The sequence below is a fragment of the Odontesthes bonariensis genome, chromosome 8 (assembly GCF_027942865.1).
Source record: "Odontesthes bonariensis isolate fOdoBon6 chromosome 8, fOdoBon6.hap1, whole genome shotgun sequence".
NCBI lineage: Eukaryota > Metazoa > Chordata > Actinopteri > Atheriniformes > Atherinopsidae > Odontesthes > Odontesthes bonariensis.
The window spans coordinates 18,319,389-18,342,168 of NC_134513.1; the positions used below are offsets into that span (position 1 = coordinate 18,319,389).

Consider the following 22,780-nt stretch of genomic DNA (forward strand, 5'->3'; position numbering starts at 1 on the left):
AATCTGAATGCGTCAGTGTGTGTTATTGTAGATTGGGGCTCAATATAAGTCTGTGAAATCTCTATGCAATGATTAAATCAGAAACTTGAATAGAGTTCTTATCCAAATCAGCTCTCAGTATCTGCAACTAGCTTGGGTGTAGGTTGTATATTTAAAACACTTTAAGGTATCTAGTCTTTCACCACACTTGATTTTGTTGTGTGCATACACTGACTTATTAACACCTTTTTAACCAACTTTATTATGGTAGTTGTAGGATTAACATCAAATAGCTGCAGTTAATATGATTTGCTTAAGGGTTGTCGAATAGCATAAGACAAACAGCACCAGCTAAAAAAAGGAGATGTCTATATCATCGCTACATCCATCAGGCATGTTTTTATTTCTGCCTTTAACTCACTGGCTGCCAGCCATTTTCAGTTCAGTGAGACCCATACTGCCAAGTGTTTTACAGTATTTTGACTGATTTTCCAAGACCCACAGAAAAATGTGTCTTATGACTATGTACACACCGAAATTACCAAAAGAAAGAGTAGACTCTCTTCTTTCATCAGGAAAAAAAAGTTTGTTTCTACCATTTTCAGTCCTTTAGTAATAGACAGTAGAACATAGGTTGGTTTCACCAAAAACAGCTGTTTGACCAAAAAAACGGAGAAAACACGCTTCTTTTTTTGTGCAAAGTGGCACTGCTGCCACCTAGCGGGTAATTTTGCCAGTACATTCTCTGTTTAGTGTTTACAAGCCTAAGATTTAGTGACAAACTCCGCTAGATTGTCCCCCAGCCCGCTCCGTTAAAAAACGCAATTGACGTCTATAGACATCTTTGGCAGTGAAATTTTTTTTTTTAAATTGACGTCTATAGACGTCAATGGCACTGAAAGAGTTAAAGAGCCTGAAGAGATAAACCAACTCCTGGTTCTTTTGCAAATGGGGATCGGAACTAAAACTGAAATGCTCTTGAATTAAAACAGCAGTGTTGAGTTTCTCAGCAATAATAAACCTGTGACAATGGCCTTTTGTTAAAGGGATAGTTTGCCTCTTTTGACATGAAGCTGTATGACATCCCATATTAGCAATATCATTTATGAACATTGACTTACCCCCTGCTGCGTCCTGTGAGCCGAGTTCCAGCCTCGTTTTGGTGTTGATGAAGGTAGTCCGGCTAGTTGGCTGGGGTCCCGAAAATAAAGCGTTTTGCTTCTCAAAACAATATGCGTTCAAAAGAGTAATACATTTGCATCACAAAATCGTTAGCCAGAAAAAGTCAGGCCTCGCAGTCGCTTGGCGCTATTTCTCTCTCCCTTCGTATCACTACGGGCTGTGTAAACTGTGCAGACCGAGCAGTCCCCTGCTTCCGAGCAGTAAACACCGTAACAGGTGCGGCTATCGCTAGGTGGCTAAACGCATTGAAATGAAGGGAGGCAAAAAGAGCTTCTTCCCTTTTTTTGGTAATTGATGAAAGATGGAAACCTTGATTATTGCCTCTTCATACTACTCAGTCCTTCAGTTTTACATCTCCGACAGCAATGACAGCCCTCCTCTTTGATGTGGTCATATAATGTCGGCACTCATTTCTCATGAAAGTGTTTCCCATTGTCCCATTGGTGATGTGCTTTGTGCAGTTGTCTTCCTCAATGGGAAATATTCTCACCCCAAGATCCTGAACACTCTGGAGGAGTTTGTCCACACATCAGTAACAGCTTAGTGCAACTCGATGAAGCCCAACTTTTAGACTTTACAGCATCTGTTCAACTCAGACGTAGCAGCTGAATGTCTGTTTGTCTTTCCTCTACTCTCTCACAGGGAGGTGGTACATCCGCGAAGGTTGGCTGAAGATGGTTCCTCCTAAAGGTGTGGAAGCCAAGCCCAAGATGTTCTTCCTGTTCTCTGACATGCTGTTGCAGGCAACGCGCTGCAGCGCACTGCATCCCACCAATGGCGAGAAGTTTGCAGGCCAGCACTCCTATCCACTGCAGGACTCCACCATTGAGAAAGTGTTTGGCCACACCAGAAGCAAGGGAGGCCTACTCAGCGTGAGTTTAAAAAAAAAAAAAAAAAAAAAAAGCAGCACTAATATAGCTTTTTCCTATGGATCCAAATATATTTGAAGAATTGTGAATTACATATTTGTTCACACTTGATTTTTGGGTTAGGTGATAGCCTTTATATGCACAAGCCCACATGATGACAGTGTTTATTAATCAGCCCTACCTTTTACAAAGAAACTCTCAAGGGGCAATTGTTTTTACTCATTTTACTAAGTGGGGCTCTTAGTTGATGATCATTATTAGTCAATTTTGAAAATCTCTTGAGGTCTTATAAAGTAGACAGCTGGACTAAAAGGTAGATTTAGGACCAGATGAAGTGGATGTATCCATTTTTGTTAAGATTCAAATTTATCATTTCAAAAATAATCTATTCTTTCCAGCCCACCGGGTGGCAACGAGGGGGATATGACACTCATCTGTATCGACTTTTTTGCCTTGAAAAACTGAAAAATCATCGAGAAAAATAGTTGACTGACAGCTTACACTAAGACACTCAAAAGTGTACACTCACTTGGATCTCAGTGCTGATAATAAATGGGCTTGTCACAATAACACATTTGCCTTTACACGTGTACATTTTACATGATACAGTTAGCTCTATTTTTAGACTTAATGTCGCCCTTTTTTTACATACGGGTTCTGACTTCTCTGCGCAAAAAAGCATCCTCGTTACTCCGCTGCTGTTCCTTTTGTGATTCACACGTATCAAACAGGTAGATCAGCACCATATAAATACATACAGCAAGCTAACGTCTTGGAAAGCTGTCTCCAGCAATGAAAAGCAACACCAATATTTACATTAATTTTACCTTTTTTTTTTTTTCTATCTCATATCTTTGCTGCTGAACAAAGTGGGAGATAGCAAAGGTAATGTTTGCTAGCCTGGAGCATTTGCTATAGTCGTTTTTGCTGTATTTTCACTATCTATTACTCTCTATGTGCTCTGTCAGCTGGCAGTTAGTCTACTCTTCTTCTTCTGTTGTCTCCAGGGCAGACTACTCTCGTCACATGTAGTGACTGAAAGTCAGACAGGAAAGTCTGGTCTGCCCTTAATAGTTTCTCAGTTTTATATATCAAATGCATAGTACTTCGTCATTTTTATGTAACATTGTGGGGTATTGCTTTTTGCGTTTCTGTTGATAGCTGTAGGTTAATTTTTTATTTTTTTTAAGCGTTTCTTTTCTTCAGAGAACACCTTTTAATAAGTGATTTGCTGAAAGTTGCAGCTGATGCTAATGGTGGTTGCACTATGCTATCAGAACTCACTTCTTTTTTCACACTCCCTTTTACACTTCCTCTGACATTATTCTTGAACACATTACAGATACTACAAATTGCAGCTTTGAGTCTTGCTCACCTGGAAAAACTTCCTTACCTGTGCCCTGCTCAGCTGGCATGAGTGTGTCTGGCTGTTGCTATTTGCACAGAGGAAATCAGATTTCTGAACGCTTAAAATGCCAGTCTGCGGTCGAGTTTATAATCATCCATTTCTGGTCGTGTGCCGAGCAATTGCTGCATCACAACCACAAGTATAATTGAAGCATTTATTCACGAAACTGGTATTTTCACGGTATTTAAACGGTATTTTCAACGAAATATATTCTCTAAAAGATGATGTGTGCATGTTTATGTGAGCTGTGTGTGTTTGCTTTCATAAATTGCAGATAAGGACATGATCAGTGCCAGAAAAAAAAACATGGATGTGGGACTTTATAGTCCCATTTGGGTGTTTGGATCTTGTTAAATGCAAATTCAAAATTTCATGCAGGTGATCTGTGTAATTTATTAGGGCCTGGTGATAAAGACAATGATGGTTGGGGCTGAGCAATTTTATTGATACTGCGATATATATCGATATTTCATTTTCCGATAAAGTATCGATTTTTCAGCCGCGAGTATAGATTTTTTTTTTTTTTTAAAGCAAACTTTATTGAAAAGTCAGACGCTACAATTAGTGAAAACACAGAACATTAAGGTAATACAATACAATGTCAGGGGGTCACATTGTTCAAAACAGTGATAAATTAGTTCATAAAAATGTTGTATAAAGTGTACAGCTCTCACGTTTGTGACATTTTCGTTTGTTTCTGTTTGTCTGGCTGAGTTGTCCTTCTGGTTCAAAGGTCGGACCAGCAGTCCAATCAGCGACGATTCATGTCAAATCACACTGTCCCTTTTTTCCCCCCAGAAAATGATGTAAGTGTATCGAATCGTATCGAATCAAATCGTATTGTTGGCTGAATATCGTGTATCGTATCGTATCGTGAGATTAGTGTATCGCTACAGCCCTAATGATGGTTGGTCTTTTACCTGATCGTGTTTCAGCATGAAGTCCAACTAGCATCAACTCAGTAGTTTAATAACCTAACTGTAGGACCTGATTACAGCAAAAACACTGAATGTAATAGGTGCAAGTACATCAGTTAAAGTTTAGTAATATTCTGGTATGCTGTGCCTGGTTGTGCATAACAGGTTATCGTAGTCTCTGAAAGAGAGGCATGCTGTCACATTATCTGGCAATGAGTTGCAGCAAAGCAGTGGCTTTTCAGGGCTGGATCCAGAACAGAAAGAACGGATTTAAAGTTTGGCTCTTGCTTCAAAACCAGCACTGGAACCACTTTGATGGAAAAAAACTAAAACAAAATGTCTTTGGCCAAAACACTGAAACCCACATCACTCTAATGTGTATACATCACTCTAATGTGTATACATCTGTTTGTGAATTAGTTTATGGTGGAGAATAAGTGCTGCATGTCTAACTTTTTGTGAAAGTGTAAGAGAGAAATGCATGTTAAAGCTCTTTGTAGAACCGAGATGATGTTTGTTGAGGCTACATACAGGACTGTGGTTCTTTCTAAAGGCTTTCGAAAGGTCTTTCAAAGTTTTTCTTTGGACATTCGGCTGCTTTGTCTGACCCATTTTCAGAGAATTGGATTCTATCTTTTGTCGTTGCTGTTTAAGCCACTGACTTATGAATCATTTAAGCCTAAAGAAGTCACTTAAGTCAAGGGAACCAATGTTGTTTAGATATGCACCAACTGTTCTACTAAGTTCTAATTTCCTTTCTAAAACAAAAAAAGATTTAAAAACAATAGAATAAACTGCATTTTTGTTTTTCAGCTTTTTTTTAATTCATCTGTAAAACACTGACTGTCTATAACGTTTTATACTTTCTCCCAAAGCTGCACCAGACTGCAGGGTCTTCTCTCCTGTTGTTCAAAATTCAACAGAAAAGAAATTGCAATATATCAACTTTTATACATTAGATTATAAATCCTTAACCCTTTTCTTTTCTTCTTTTTTTTTTACTCACCCTGAGATATATAAAAGTGCCTCAGAGAAAAGGACAATTATTTTGTGAACCTCAAAAAAAAAACAACCTGAAATGGAAATAAAGTGCCGTAATTGTACTTTTGGGAATGAACACAGATGTACCGGGCAATAAAAAGAGGAATTAAACCAGGTACCTTTAGGCTGTGTTCAACAAAATGCTGTGTGCAATCACAGAAAGTGCACTCAAACATTAATTGCTTGTTGGCAAGCGTCTGTGGTTGTCGCTGTGTAGATTCTGCGTTTACTGGCGGGCAAAAAAACTCAGATTTCTTGGAGCTCTGTGCATAGTCCAGTCTAATTACAGAGAGAAAAAGCTTGATTTCTCAGTGCTATCCACATGGAAAAGGAGGGAGAAAAAACTTCTCATGGGCCGATTACTGATTAAAACCTTGAAAATGAGCCAAATCCGATAATCAGTTGACATAGTTTTTTGTCTTACATCTTTAGTTGCGTCTATAAAAAATGCCAAAGATAACAGTTTGACAGAAGTTAAATTGTATTTTTGCACCAACATGGTGACTCTCACAGAGCTTTTGGCTGAAAACTTGGCATATCTCAGCATGGTGTGCAGCTTGTCCTTAAGAATTTGAGAAACTAAAGAAGTGGAGGACAAAAGAACCCAACTATCTATGGCAGATGAACAGCATATGAAAGTGATGTCCTTAAGATTTAGGGGGAAAAAATTCAGGCTAAAGACCTGAAATGGTGACCTGAGAGATTTTTTTCTACAACTTTTTCACTTGCATATCGCAGTCATGTCACTTGAGTGAAAGGCAGGTTTGGTGGAATTCTGCAGGCACTGTAGATAGATAGATAGATAGATAGATAGATAGATAGACGACTTTATTAATCCCTTTGGAAGGTTCCCTCAGGGAAATTGAAATCTCCATCTCACTCGCACTCAGCACTGTTATATACAGAAATGTACAAAATGTACAAAGGACACAACAGTGGAAAACACCCAAAACCAGAACCCGTATGAAGATAATAATGATAATAATAATAATACTGTTATGATATTAGTATACTAGTAATAGTAATGAAAATAGTAATAATAGTAAGAATGATGATAATAATAAATAATAATATGTATATAATTTTAAGTATAAAGTAAATAGATAGTAGATAAATAAAGATTATTGCACACCACAGATACTATTGCACGTTTTTGCACTGTTGGTTAGACAGACTGACTGACTGCCACCTGTCCTACAGTCCCTCTGTCCTTCTGTAACCCTTCACCTATGTAATTGGCGGCTCGCACTCGCATAGTAGCTTATAACAATATGGTAACAATAACAATAATTTTTTTCAAATAACATACAGCGAATACTGCACAGTATTAAGTATTTTTATTAAGTTTGCGTTTTTGTAGTATTAAGTATTTTTATTAAGTATTAATTAAGGCTTAATGGTGTTTCCTAAAGGGGGCACACTGTTAAACCTGGCAACGCAGCCCGCTTAAACCACCGTCACACTTGACCGCAGAGCACGCTAGCTCCTTTAGCCAGCGCGAGATGCAGGCACAATGGATCGGTTTTTAATTAAAAAAGGGAAGAAACCAGCACAAGAACCATGCCCATCTTGAATGTCTCACTATGATTACAACAACAAACTACAAATACAACATGAAGAAAGTCAAGGACATGCATGCCAGCTTCCGCTCATCCCAGTATTAAAGGTAAATGTGGTCTTAATTGAAAATATATTGGCCGTGTTGTTTGTTTTTTTGTGGGATGTTTTATATGTAGAAATGCATATTTGCAAAAGGGGAACTTAGTATGTTGTCGTAAAAGTGGCTCTTCCCTTGATTTTGCTCTGCCAAAGTGGCTCTTGTGAAAAAAAATAGTGAGTATCACTGGCATAGGGGTACAAATGGAGCTAGAGTGTGCACATGATCCACCCCGAGCATTTTTTTTTTTTTTTTTTTTTTTTTTTAAGTATTTTTTGGGGCTTTTTATGCCTTTAATGACAGGACAGTGTAAGAGAGACGGACGGGAAGCAGGGGACAGAGAGTTGGGGAAGACACGCAGCAAAGGGCCGCTCGGTGCGGGAGTCGGGGCCCGCTGCATCGAGGACTAAACCTCTGTACATGGGGCGGCTGCTTAACCCACTACGCCACCGACCGCCCCAACCCCGAGCATTTTAAAAGTGGAGATTATCGCACTGCAAGAAAACAAGTTATCACTTTCTGCTTTGTTTTTGCTTCAGAGAGATCTTTAAGAAAACGTGTCTTTGTTGACCCTCTTCAGCTTCCCCAAATTCTCAGCAATCTTGGATCCGTAAACGCAGTTTTTGGTTTCCCTGCCAAGCAACATGGTCAAGAAAAGGTTTCGATTTTTTTTTGTTACACTTGACGAAAGGCAATTTGATGAACAAGAACCAGTACAAATGCTGGCTTTATGGGGAGGCTGAAGCTAAAAGTCGAGCTGCTCCAGCACTAAAAGAGCACAAGCCTGAACCTCAAGCAGTGAGTGAAACTGTTTCAAATGTCTGTGTTGGCATTAGAATGGATCTCAGTGCAAATGGTACACATTGCTACAGCTAAGGGCGCTAATGGTATTTTGTGCTATTACATTTATACACAAGAATGTTTCCATTTTTTTTCTTCTACAACTACTGTCGACATGTTATTTCAGCTGTCAAGGAGCTACTTGTATTGTGCTGCGAATCTACTTCTCGAGATTCACAGCAGCTATATACATGGAGTAGGGCTGTGCAATATATCGAATTTCGATCGCGATAACGATATTGGTGTCAAACGATCTCAAAATTAATAATATCGAATATAAACGATATTATTTAAAAAAAAAAACTCTGAACAGAGATTAGCAACAACAACATTGGAAATGGAAGATATAGGGCAGGCTCAGTTAATTGAGAAAAAAGGGAGAAAAAGATCGGTGATCTGGGACCACTTTAGATTTGAAGAAAAAGATATAAGTGTGTGTTTCAAAATGTGAGCTTATACACCCTTTTCTGTATGGATATGTCTAGGTGTTTTAGTAAGGGTCGTTTGGAAAAGAATAAAATATAGTCATAATTATGACTCATAATACAAAATATACAGTGTTAACAAAAAGGTACTACTGAAGCCTATAATAATTATACTGTATGTGCTTAGCACTCAACAAGGTGTAGCTCTAGTAGAGGTAGACCTAGGCCAGCAGAGGGCAACCCATGGGATATTTTTTGCCGCTGGCAAAAAAAACCCATATATATATCGTTTAAAATATCGTGATATCAATATTGACTGAAAATATCGTGATATTGATTTTTCCCATTATCGAGCAGCCCTAACATGGAGGCTTAATTTCGCTACCTCCCACTGCTCCCTCTGCCTTTGATATGGTAGAATTCAGTAAAACTGTTCAGAAAAGGGAGCTGCACTCTCAATTATCCTCTCATCCATTAAATATTGCAGTTACAGTTTAAGAGATAAATCTATGACATTGACTTTTCTATCCTTAATATTTATCAGGTTGTTTCATTGAATAGAGTCAAGCTTGATCTTTACTTTAAGTATGAATATATGTGTTTCGAAATACTTATGTACGGAAGCGTATTGCATTCACTTAAAAAAAAAAAAAAAAAAGTTTTTTCTGTCTAATTTATTTTTGGGTTTGTTTTTCAGGTGCAATTTTTTTCTGTTTTTCTGTCAAATAATTTTTTTGGTTTGTTTTTCTGGCTATTTTTTTTCTGTTTTTCGTGGTCATTTTTTCTCCCTCTGTTTTTTGGGGTAATTTTTTTCGGAAATATCGAGATACTTTGAAATCCCGCGAGATTATCCACCCTGCAAGTGACTCCGGTGGACCTAAGGTGACTCCTGCCCCCACCCATACATGTCTTCAGGTGCCTGCGTAAAGTCAACAAACTAAAAGTTATACCGACTACACGACTATCTCCCAGTGTCTTAAACCCAGTTCAAAGTAAAACTTGATTAAACTAAACAAACCAGTCATGTTTGCTTCCAATAAATCAAGCCCTCATAATGGATCGAATGCGTTGATTGTTGCTTTCTAAATTAAAAAAAAAATAATCCCAAAAACCAGAGGGAGAAAAAATTACCCCGAAAAACAAACCAAAAAATAAATTAGACAGAAAAACAGAAAAAAAATTACCCCGAAAAACAAACCAAAAAATAAATTAGACGAAAAAACAGAAAAAAAATTACCCCGAAAAACAAACCAAAAAATAAATTAGACAGAAAAACCTGAGTTTTTTTTTAACTTATGAACTTGTTCTTTTTCTTGTTTTTTTCCTTTTTTTTTTTTTTTTTTTTGTAACCACTTGTTTTTTTTTCTAAACACAACCTGCTTCACTTGTGATAACTCTGAATCAAATTGAGGCCATGATTTTAGTTTTTTTAATATACATTTATGAGTTGTTATGAGTAATGTTTTAATGTCAAGGCTTCCAGAAGTCAAGGTAAAGTCTTCAAATATTTGAATCTGTCAGAGAAACATCTCATAAGCCAGTTTTTAATCAAATGTAAAAGATGGCATACCGTACAGTTTTGACAACAAAAAAAGGTTACGGAATAAAAATTTTATGAAATTTCATTTAATTTTATTAAATTGATTTATTCTTTTTGTGAGAAAACGCCGTTAAAAGTACAGATGAGGAAGAAAGTAGGACGTGATTATCCAATAATAATCCAATTGACCATCATACAGTTTGAGTTAGCAGTATGATTTATTTTTTTATCAGCAGGCCAACAGTATGATGTCACTGTTGAGGGCAGTGTTTATTCAAAGCATCCCTTTAGAAGCTGATGGGTAGATTATCATTCCAGCTTTAATGCTTTGAGTTTGTCTGCCATCCAGATATTACTCATATTGATGGGGCCTAATTCTGTTTACACGGTCACATCATGAAGATGTGTCTTCCTTATGAGGACGGAAATCTTGTCCCTGTAAATTAAATCAATTAAGGAGAAAAAGGTGTTTTTTATGGTGACAGTAAGAGTGAGCGTAAAGAGTACGCTAAGGGTGAGCTTTAGACAATTAGTAGTTATGGTTCCGGGTTAGAATGAAAGTCTAGGAAATTAATAGAATGCAAAATTATGTGAGTGTGTGTGTGTGAGAGGAGAGAGATGGAGAGAATCTCCTCGCTGTTGGATCAGATTAGGTTGCAGATCCATCTCTTCCGGGCCTCAAGTAAATGCATCTTCCTCAAGCCTGTCGCCACTCTCTGGGATCTCACTGCAGCTTATCTAATGGCAGAAGTGGCATTTCATTAGCCTCTTATCCCACCGAGGCCCGCATGCATACTCAATAGCATTACACATAATTTCTCATAACGACACATTATTGATCCCAGGCCCTTACCTGGGCTCAAGAAAAAGGGCTGTCAGCACTCCAGGGCCTTCCTCATCCAGGACCATGAAGAATTAAGGCCAAATTAAATTTGACAGCTGTAAATGCCAGCGCAATCTATATGCAAAATTTGAAAGGGGAAAAAAAAAGAGGACGAGAGAGAGAAAAATTCCTGCTTTCTTTTTTTTTTTTTTTTCCCTCAACCTTTTGGTCACATATGTTTGTTGAGAGCTGGATATTATTTGTCTCACCCCACTTTTTCTCCGTTCTCTTCCTCTCCCCCTCGCTGTCTCGACCTTCCTTATTCCCCTCCTCTGTCTGTCTTCAGCCCTCCTCCTGCTAATATTCCCTCGCTGCTTGAATATTTTCCCACATCCCTGACAGATTCTCTTTGATGTATAAATAATCAAGCTAAATTATGTGCAGCGATCAGGCTCTCTGCTCTGCCGTTCTTATTATACAAACTAATTTCTACCTAAGAGGGTCAGATTTCCTGACAAATCCCTAATTACCGCATTGCAATAGAAGTGGAATTTATTTATGCATAATTCAACTGCAGTCTACCAAGTGGTGAGTGCCTAATTGTATGAACCACTCAATTTTGCCCAACTCACTGAACCTACTAATTAGAAAATACTTTTCTTGATGCCACATTTGAAATCTTAATTTATATAATGTGTTATAAAAGACATTCCCTCCCTCTGTGTAAAAACGGCATTATGTCGGATGAGCTATCTTGTCTTCTCCACAAAAGCCCCTGTCCAAATGCACCTGAAAGTGATTTCTCTGTCACCGCTCGGTGATTTGATTTAATAGAGGCAAAAGCCATTTTTAAGTTAACTGTGAAAGATCAGCTAATATGGCGGAAATTGGGCCATTTTGATTTTCCGTACTGGCTTTTAGTTATTCTGCTTTTAAAAATGCTAGTCGTCTTTTTCGGTGGGCTTCCGTTGCTTCTTTTGACAACTACAGTGTAAGGTCAGTTTTAACAAGAGACAAGAGACAAGAGGGCCTTTTTCTTTCCAGGTGCCCACAGAAAATCAAATCCTATAATGCGATTACTACTTAACTTGACTTTACTTCTCTTTTTCATTTTCTCTGCTTTCAAATTTCAGTTGGAAGTGAAATCTTGATTAGCGCCTTTAACAGCCAGCAGTGGACTTTTTTTTTTGTTTAATAACAGGAGAGGTTTTGACTTGATTCGGGCTGCCCTCTACTGTCTTCAGAACGTCGCTGCAGTCAGCCAAGCCTCTGAGTTCTACAGATGGTGCAGCTCTGAAATTAGAACCAGACACGAGCAGCCAAAAGTAATTCTTCACAGTCCCCCCCCCCCAAAAAAAAAACAACTAATACATGAATCAAGAGACGTTTTTAGAAGAGAAGACTTTGCTTTTGCCATCAAAGTTTAGTGAAAGTCAGTTAGACAGAATGTGAAGGTTGGAAAAAAAAAGACATTTTTAACTCGATGTTCAATTAAAAATGGTGCTAAAAGAGTGACATTAAGTCTCTGGCAACAAGGATGGAGTCGCCACAGATGGGCGTCCTCCCTGAGTCTGGTTCTGCTGACAGTTTCATCCTGTCAAAAGGGAGTTTTCCTCTCCACTGTCGCCTCGCATGTACTCATCCAAGATTGTTTCAAAGTGAGGTTTTAAAGCGATCCATTGGTTCACTATCATATAGACTAAACATCTGAAGACTTCATTAATTGGATTGCAATGAATTGGATGAATGAATTGCCTTGAGATGACATTTGCTGTTATTTGCAGCTATATAAATAAAAGTGAATTGAATTGAATTGAGGGATATTTATTCTGTTTTCTGGTTTTGTATTAAAACCAAAACACAACACAGATATGACACTAGATATTTTGGCGGTGCAGAAATACCTTACCATTTTCATACCATTTTTTTTAAATATAAAATTGGTTTGATCCTTTTTTCTCTTTCTTTTATTTTTCAGAACTAAAGGAACAAAAATTCCGAGCAAAAAAAAAAAGAAGCTGTTATGACTTTGTTGTACTTTCTATGGCTTTTCTGACTACTTGAATCGTCTCCTCGTCGAATGCAGAGGGGTGATTCAGATGTCAGATTTCGAGTTGGATTACCTGCTTGAAGGAGTTTTACAATCCTCTCCATTGTTTCCACTGACAGCTCTCTTTGTTTTCACCATATCTCCTGCCAATCATCCAGGTTAAACTCTTAATTAAAGTGATTCTATCTTTTCTTTTACCTCTTCTTGATCTGAATTTTTATTTTTTTTTACTTTTAAAGGAGTACAATTTTACTTGGTTCATTATTTATTTACTTATTTGGTATTTTTACAAAGCCAAAATATTCGGCTAATAGATCTTTTTGCTCATATCTGCTTTTTATTTTTCTACAATATAAAAATAAGTTTAGTTAACGTATTCTATGTGTGGTCACTCCATAACTTTTATCTGTTATCCTCCCCCTTTTTTTCTTTTTTTTTATGCCAGCAATATGTTTAATAGAAGATTGGACAGAGCAAAAAAAGCTGGAAACATTGCATAATGTTTGAAACTAGCATATGAGCCAACCATACCTGTCTAGTTTGGCGACCTTGGATAAGGAAGATTTTTTTAATATGAAATGAGCATCCCAGAGAATCTTTCAGAGGTAAATATGAGGAAGAGTTTACCTCTTTGACAGACCGGTTGGCCATGGGCAAATCAGAAGATAATGTCTATCATGAAAACCGCGTGTGTTTTCTTTTTTCCCTTTTTCTTTTTGGGGAATGTATTGTTCAGTTAAGCAATACAATGCCCAAACTTTTTTCACCAGACCACAACAGCATGGCCCTTCATTAAAAGTTTAATTGCTTAACTAGCATCCTTGTAAGCCAGACGTGTCACCCACTGAAAATATCTGACACACAAGGATACAATTATTAAAAAGAAGAAAAAGAAAACCCAAAAGGTCCATCACTAAAATCCCACAGTAAATATGGTAGGATGGAGAAATATTTCACTCTCCAGATCGCAGCAATTGGCTTCCATATTTCCAAAGTGCAGTTAATGTTGAAAGAGATCATGTAATACACTGACAATAATGTAATACATTTTCCTTTTAACTGAGTTGCTTACATAAAACAAAAGAATAGCACATCATTTTCAAATTATTTAAACGATTGATTTGCTAACTTTGCAGTATTTTCAAAAACATAAAGCATTTCAGTTATTTGCTAATCATTGTATTCTCGTTTTATATACATTTTACAAAGTACAATTTTTTTTTTGTCACATTGGTTGAATAATACTAATATATCATCAACTGCTTCTTTAGGGTAGGACCACCATGGACTTAATAAGCTATCATCATTTTAATTTTCTATGAGTTTGTCATAAAAAGACGATAAACGTTGTAAGAAGTTGTAAGCGTACAATGTTTTCTGCCTGCCGTGCATGGGTTTGATTGTAAAGTGCACAACTTTCCAGAATACAACTGGCTCATTGGAAAATAGATGGATATTTTTGTTCGAGCAACTGCATGGCTCATTGCACCAGCATTCGTCTCTTTGAACTAAATGTGGAAGCCAAGCTGTTATGTGTTCGCATTGTGTAGTGTGCAGGACCAAAAATACACATTATAATACTGTTGCTTTCATCCTTGATAAGATGTCTACCACACAACGATAATAATCATCTCTGCCTCCTCTTCCTCCAGTTAACCTTCCCCAAAGCCAAACTCCTGCTGATGTCAAGCAACCAGCAGGATTTCAACGACTGGTATGAGTGCCTGAGTTCGGCTATCAGGTGCGTACCTGCTATTCACACACACACACACACACCTAATTTTGTGTATCTAAACTCTGAGCACACTAATTGACACATTCCCTGGCTCCTTACCCTAACCTTCATAACCTTAACCATCACAAATGTATATCTGGGAGCTGCTCTGGCTCAGGAGGTAGACCAGGTCATCCACCAATGGGAGTGTGAGGAGTTTGATCACTAGCTTGACTGGTTTGTGAGTGGGTGTATTGTAAAACAATTCAAAATGTGCAGCCAAACAAATAGTTGGACACACAAAGCCTCTTTACGTCTACAAGCAAACTTACAGTAGATGCTTTTACTGGGGAAAGTTTTAATTAGGGCTGGGCGAGTTAACTCGTTATTATCGCGTCAACTTGTTAATTATTTAACGCCTATAAATATTTTATCGCGCATTAACACAGGTTTTATTTATTTATTTATTTATAAATAAAAAAATATATATTATTTGGGCTTTTGTGCCTTTAATGGATAGGAAAGTTCAGAGAGACAGGAAGCAGGGGGCAGAGAGAGGGGGAACGACACACAGCACAGGGCCGTCAGATGCAGGACTCGAACTGGGGCCAGCTGCAGCGAGGACTGTAGCCTCTTGTACATGGGGCGACTGCTCAACCCACTACACCGCGGACCACCCTTGTTTTATTATTTATTTTATCATTGTACAAGTCTGTTGCTCACAGACTTTTATTTTGTAAAAGTCTGTTGCTGTCTGTTGCGGAACCGGAAAAGAAAGTAATCGGCGGATCCACCAAACATGGAGAAGGGTACGGAACTTTTACTCGGCCATTTTCATTTTAAAGTTCTTCCAGACGGCGGAGTCGACAGAACCAAAGTCATCTGTAAACACTGCCAAGTTGAATTGTCTTCTCACCGTAGTAGCTCCAGTCTAAAATATCACTTAAAGGCAAAACACACAACTGATAGCAGCAAGTCATTCAAGGAAACAGACAGTGGAGCGAGGCTTCTACATAAAAACTACAGAAAGATGCTGATGTTAAAAGTGTGTTTGCACAACAAATGTTATGGCACTTTCATTCATATGGCAGCACATTTAAAATAAAACTAAATGCTAAAAGCTATACACTACTTTTTAATTCATTTTTGGATTTTGCGTAAAAATGCGATTAATCGCGATTAATCAGGGAAATCATGTGATTAATTAGATTAAAGATTTGAATCGTTGCCCAGCCCTAGTTTTAATATTAAAAAAAAAAACTAAAAAAAAAAAACATTTTTCGCTTGAGGAGATTTGATAAAAACAGAAACAGTGCGTGTGTATTGTTTACATATTTGTATGTTGGCTGAATTATCTTCCTTAAACTATCTTATGCAAAGCATGTTGCTCATAACCAACAATTATTCATGGTGGACTGAGGATTGTGTAGGGATTTTCAGCAGGGATGAAAAACACACTCTTTGTAAAAACAGACTCGTACTGTACCTCAGGCCAGTCTGACTCTCAGACAGCCTTTCACCGTTGATCAGCCAGACCTCAGCAACTCTGCTCTGTGCCCACCTGGCTCCGGCTCCTCAGAGCACGGTCCGGGTCAGCTCGACTACGTGGTTACACTGAGAGCCCTGACCTCGATGTGCCCAACTAGGTTAATTAGTTCATCACTTTGTCAGAAAGGAGACTGTCAAAGAGCTCAGGCCACCCCACAGATGGGGTCCCAGGCTGTGGGCAGACGGCTCTAAACTCCAGGGAGTGTAATTATGTGTGGTGGAAGACCGATGAGAGGACAGGCTGAGGGGAGCAGGGGTCAGCTGTACTCACACCACTGGAGAGGAGAGTCGGGCTAAAGGGTGTGTGACTGACAACACATAGCTGAATTATTGATTTAGCAAAGACTATGGACCGCTCTGACTGACACCTCAGATCTCTCTCCATGATGTTGAAAATGGATAATGTAATATTAGATTGTAGGCATTGTATTAGGGCTTTTGTTGTTTTTCATGGCAAAATACCCATTCAATCATTATTATATAGCACCAACTCACAATTGAGGTTGGGGCAATCCAGCTCCAGTTTGATTCAGTTAAACTGGAGCGTTACATGTATATATGTGTGTGTGTGTGTGTGTGTGTGTGTGTGTGTGTATATATACATATTTCTGTATGTATATGTATGTTCTGCCTGCCCTGTCTTTGTGTCATACTCTAAGAATTCAGAATTCAAGATTGCCAATGATTTGTTCATCTAAGGCTACGTGCCCACGACAACGCTCTGAAGCATAAACGCAGATGTCAGTTTTTTCCCTCCACAATTTATCTGCGTTCTCACGAGCGTCTTGGGGTGGATATATGTCTACCCATGGGAACAGGAAAGATGTATAAAACTCGCAGATGTAGTATGTACGCCCCGGACGTAGGTGGCAGTAGCAACAATACCTTTGGTATTGTTATATGAGTTATATATTAATAAATATGAGAAATGCCTGTTTTGTGGCTACTTCCTCCGCGTCAGTTGGAAGAAAATGGCGAAGCGCGGCAGCAACAACAGTACGCCTTCAAACTTTGTTTGGACAGATGATGAGGTCCAGTTGCTCCAACACGACACTGAACTTCAAAGCCAGGAAGGCAGTGGATAATGTGGATTGGGAGAGTGTCCAAACTAAACATAGTGAGATATGTGAGTCGTTAATGGAGAACTACCCACTTAACGTGTGCAAAAAACGCACTTCTGCGTTTTGAACTGTTCCTACGGCGACGAGATGTTGGATCGTTTTCAAGATCTCCACTCTGGAGGGCGTTTGCGTTTTCTCCGTTTTGAACTCCTAAAAACGCCGTCGCCGTGTGCAAGATAGGCACATCTGTCGAAATGTTCTGCGTTTATCTGTTGTTACCGTTGTCCTGGGCACGTAGCCTAAGTTGCAGAGATGGGACCAAGTCACACATGTGCAAGTCTTAGCTTTCAAGTCTCAAGTAAGTCCCAAGTAATTTTTTCTTGGGCATTTCAAGTCCTGTAATAGGTCAAGTCAAGTCAAAGTCAAGTCACCTTATTATTGCACTTTTACCTGCAGAATCTGATCTTAATAAAGTGAAAAAACAAGATATAAGTAACTGTCAGTAAACATCATTGGCCAATGTGTCCAACCTGTCCACCCCGTATCACATCAAGCTAACGTTAGCTAACTACGGACTGGGCTAACAGGATAATATTAGCTAATTTGATAAGCACTTACTGGTCAGAATGGATCTTCAAATGACGAACAAAGTTCGAAGTTGTTGTCTGGCTGTCCGAGATGTTGATGCCGCATGTCTTGCACTGTGCTGTTCGTCTTTTTGCCGTCAAAATGGTAATTACGAAAGCCGAAGACAACGACTCTCGGTCCCCCTCCCGCTGACATGTTGATGCATATCTGATATGAGAGGGCGAGTCTCTCCAATAAACACTTAAGGTATGTAGAGAGGGCATCACTGATTGACAGGGTAGCGATCCAATCATGACGCCATTCTCAGCCTGCGCTCCTACCGGGTAATCGATATTATTTTTCCAATTAATTTATTCATTTTATATTCAAACTGAAAACATGAACTGAATAACTCTCAAGTCATTCCAGTCATCGTGTCTCAAGTCAAGTCAAGGGCCAAGTCTTTAACTTCCAAGTCTGAGTCGAGTCTCAAGTCTTTTCTTTTTTGTCGAGTCACAAGTCATCAAAACAGCGACTCGAGTCCAAGTCACAGTGACTTGAGTCCCCATCTCTGCTAAGTTGTATCCATCACCTTTTCATCCTGCTTCATAAACTGCTGTAACTTTCAGAGTACAGCAAATACTCTGTGAAGGGGGTGATGTCCTTTGTGGCAATAATCATCAGTTTAACCTAGTTTAGGAACAGTTTGATATGCACATTTGCAAAGAGAGTGGTTCAAATATTAGAAATACCCCAATTAAACAAACTAACATATACTATCGACATTTTGGTCGTCCGAAAATGAGGATTTATCATTCAATGATTAAAATTTACAGTTAAACTTGATGTGTATTTTTTTTTATTTTCACAGGAAGTTGCAGTCCAAACCGACAGTAGTCCATCAAAGAGACGAGGTGTGCCACAAACCTCTCCGCTCTGCCGTCGACAGCAACAACACAACCAGCAGCAGTTCTGGCAGGAAGAGAAACGTGGTGAGTTTTCAATCAAAAACTTCCTTTTATTTCCCAATCTAATTATTTCCTGAGCACACCCAAAGAGAGGTCCTGGTAGAGAGTTGAAAGATCCTGCTCTCATTAGGTTGCCATCAAGCAAAAATAAAGCAAAAAAAAACCAGGAAACCTGTGTCAGTTCGGGATTATTTTGGGCCTGCCTCCGTGATTAGTTGTGCATCAACTTAAATAGCCAATTATTGACGTGGTTTGGTTTCCTATTAAAACAAAATTAAGATCTGAAGTTAGAATGTTAAGACTGAAGATTTTTCTTTTCTTTTCTATGCATTAGACACCTTTAATCTTTTGGAATTGAAACTTGGGGTCAGTTAGAATCAGAACTGATATTATTCAAACTATTTTCAACTCTAATCTACATCATTGCTATTTGCCTCTGGTTCTAGTTAGGACTGGGTCAATCTAAAAGCCCAATGGCTTGCATGACTTTTTTACCTGGGATCTTTTGGGGAATCTTAGACTGTGTTCCAAACCGCATACTACATACTACATACTACATACTTGCATCAGCATACTCATCGATCAGACTGTATGCAGAGCGTTTACCCACAATGCATTTTGCTCCTACCCAAGCCGAAATCAGCCGGCCTGAAGCTGATTTCACTTAAGCTCTAATCTCTGTAAACTTTAGCAACATTTGAAACATTTTCAGGCGAGAAAGTAGTCGTTTAGATCCCCAACGTGTTGAAAATCTGCCAAAATACCGGCTATTTACAATTTTGTTACGACGAATTCGGCGCTACTAAAGCTAACCGTAGTGAGCAACGCACTTCCGGTTATTTTCACAAAATAAAATCCCTGTTGCCTTTTATCATAGAGAAAGCCATTACGATACAATTGGTGCTTTTGTTTTGAAAACAGGAAGTGAACCTACCCTCGTTGTAGCTAGCTTGAAACTGCCGTTTTGACAGGAAATGACGATCGGCGACGTCACGTTACGTTGCATCTTGGGTAGTTTGAGTACGAGTAGTAACCTCATGATGCATACCCAACATTTCGGCGAATCTAGTATGCATCCGGGAACTTAAAAAAAGTTAGTTAATAGGAGTAGTAGGAGAAGTATGCGGTTTCGAACACAGCCTTAGTCTCTGAACTCCTGAATTACCACCACATGAAACTTAAGAGTGCGGGGGACATGTTTAACCCCCAAAGTCAGTCCTGATCAGCAACTCTTACTCTTGTGAAAGGTTTGATTCCAAGTTTTTTTTTACAAAGCGCTAATCTTGGAGCTTGTAATATATCATCAGACTGATAAACCTCTCTTCTCAGGAGCACACTGAGGATGCTCTGAAGCCATTACTTGAGCAGGAGGGCAGCGCCCCTAAGAGGATCAAGCAGTCTGATGCTCCAGAGCAGAGGTGAGACTGTTGTAATTGTTTCATTGGTCTTAACGTAGCTAAATGCTCGTGTGACAGCGAATGACAGGAGCAAATAACTACTTTGGTGATTAATGTTTGTTTAATTATGACGCCACAATGGCGTCGCGACTAATCGACTTTAATTGGCTTGATTAGTCCACCTCAAAAATCGCTTAAAATGCCCATCCCTAAAGCTGGGCATACACTGTGCGATTTCTGGCCCGATTTCGACAAGATTTTCACTCGTGCGACTATTTTGGAGATCGGGCCGAGTTTTGGCTCAATCGTGCGTCTCGCATCGTGTAGTATACATGGGGTAACGACAAACGATTAAGCCCTCCCGACCACCTCCCGATCGATCGGATGAAAATCAAACTTGTTTGAAATCCTGGTCGCTCCTCGTGAGGCTCTCGCACAGTTGAAGCAGCTGGACGAGCCGATTGACCTCATCCTGTCACACTACGCATGCGCAAACATAGGCACGGAAGAGAAAACTGTCAACAGAAGAAGACGACAACAGAACAGCATGGCGGCGACCGGCGACCGAGTCCGACGTGTCGTGCAGTGTGAGCAGCCAGATCGCATCAGACCATCGGGTCGTACAGTGTGAGAACAGGAATCGTGAGCTGTGACGTTTTAACCCTTGCGATTCACTTGTACAGTATGAGCAGCAGCTGAATACCGCGATTGAAAAAATCGCACAGTGTATGCCCAGCTTAACACACACAGTTGGATATAATGCTTACCATAAATTCCGGACTATAAGCCGCTACTTTTTTCCCAGGCTTTGAGCACCGCGGCTTATAGTATGGTGCGGCTAATATGTTTTTTTTTCCTTTTTTTTTTTTCATGCCGCCAGAAACCTTTTACCTCATAACGGACCAATAAAATTAACGAATATTTCACAGTGGTCCAATGAAATTGTACGATAAATCACACACACTTACACTACTAAATTATTGTAAATCGGTTATTTGTACTCAATCAATCTGGCTGAACAAGATGAAGATTTTTTTTTTTTACCAGCTGTGTTACAAGCACTATTCAGAAAAAAGCATTTACTTTAAATACAGAAATATTTAAATACAGTAGTATTTGTGCATTACCGATAGGTATTTAAGTTAAAACCATCGGTGTTACAGGCACTGTTCGGGGGAAAAAAAGCATTCGCAGTATATATTTGTTTATGTTACCTTTAGCATTTAATTAAACGTTTAAAAATCCTCATGTGTCACATCTTTCTGTGTAAATATCTCACATTACAATATGGACACCCGCGGCTTATAATCCAGTACGGCCTATACAAGCACAAAGTGGATTTTCTTTTTAAAAATTAGAGGGTGCGGCTTATATTCAGGTGCGCTCTACAGTCTGGAATTTACGGTACTCATTTTGTGTAAACATCACATCGGATGTGAACAGTGTCTGTCTGTGCACTGTAATATAATAGTTGGTAGCATGTATTTTCATCATGGTTAACTTCTGAATTCCAAAGATTTGAAATTAGCTGCTGTATATTCATAATGTACAGTTTTACATTAGAGGATATGAAGATATTTTAGAGAATGATGGCTCATTTACTTTCTTGTTGTGCAGATGATCTTTTTCTTTTCATCCAGCAGTTCAGATGCAGCCAGTTCCAGCTGTGTGATCCTGTGATGGAATTCTTCTGGTACTGGGTCTGAAATCATCATGGGAGAGTTTTACTTTAAATTCCTTTTTTTTTTTTTTGTTCCGTTGAATTGAGCTAGTTATGATGCACATGCAGCTGTATTGCTTGTGCCATTGCTAGCTCAATTATTGACTGTTTAACATGACACGAGCAGAGCTTTGCACTGTTACTAACAGCAGCGTCGGCTTTCTCCCTTCTTGTGCAATATAAACCGCTTTGATATGCTGCTCCCCGAAAATCCGAATGAGCAAGTTTTTCAGTAACGGCACAATTAAGTCAAAATTTGAATTTCCAAAGAGGCAGAATGATTAAATAATATTTCACGGTAACAACATTGTTCCATTATTTTACAGTGCAATAGTTTTATTAACTTTATTCACACGTTTATCTTCTTTGATTCCAATATTGTTTTGTTGATAGTCATTAATGAAAATCTCATTTTCTATTATTGGCCCCTTTTTGATATTGAGGGTGTTTCATATGCCAGCCAATGCCCACACATATCGGAGGAACCGAATCAGTGCTGCCATCATACATCTGCCACACGCTGCTATAACTGTTTATTTAACGCACACTCGTTCCAATTCTACGAATGTCTGTTTTGTTTCATTGATTTCCAGATATACACTCGTTACTTAAAGCTTTAACGTCTGAGACCACTGTGGTGAGTTTTGATTGTAAACCGCAGGAGTGTGTTTTACGAGCTGCTGTGGATTCCACAAATGACAGTCTGTGTTCGTTGTGGAGTTTCATGTGTTATCTGCCTCCAGGCAAGACAACCTGGTTAACAGATATGAATTTTAATTTACCGACTTTCCTTTTCTTTCTTTTTTTTTTCTCATTATTCGACATTTCATGAACTTCATTATACCCCTTAATCATGCTTTTCAGAAACATTTACATATATGATCTCCTCATCTTTTTAACATTAAGATTCTTGTGTATTTTGCTGATTATTTTTGCTCTTTTTACACTATTTTATACTCCTTTTTTCCCCTGCTATGCCATATAAATCTGATACACTGGTTTCTAATTATAAATGGAGATGGAAATTGTAATTTTCCAATAAAAAAAAAAGAAATCATTGTTTATCGTGTATTA

General features: G+C 38.7%; 1 protein-coding gene across 2 annotated transcripts in view; it reads left to right on the plus strand.

Annotated features, from left to right (window-relative positions):
* Positions 1-22,780, plus strand: part of arhgef39 (Rho guanine nucleotide exchange factor (GEF) 39) — an 81,406-nt gene extending 58,626 nt beyond the window's left edge. Inside the window, exons 8-12 of one of the 2 annotated variants that reach the window (XM_075472544.1) lie at positions 1,804-2,033; positions 14,384-14,472; positions 18,493-18,613; positions 19,919-20,007; positions 21,627-22,780. In XM_075472544.1, the coding sequence (XP_075328659.1) occupies positions 1,804-2,033; positions 14,384-14,472; positions 18,493-18,613; positions 19,919-20,007; positions 21,627-21,666 (569 nt within the window). In that variant the 3' untranslated portion in view covers positions 21,667-22,780. The remainder of the gene's footprint in view (positions 1-1,803; positions 2,034-14,383; positions 14,473-18,492; positions 18,614-19,918; positions 20,008-21,626) is intronic. The other variant, XM_075472545.1, reaches the window with a different exon arrangement.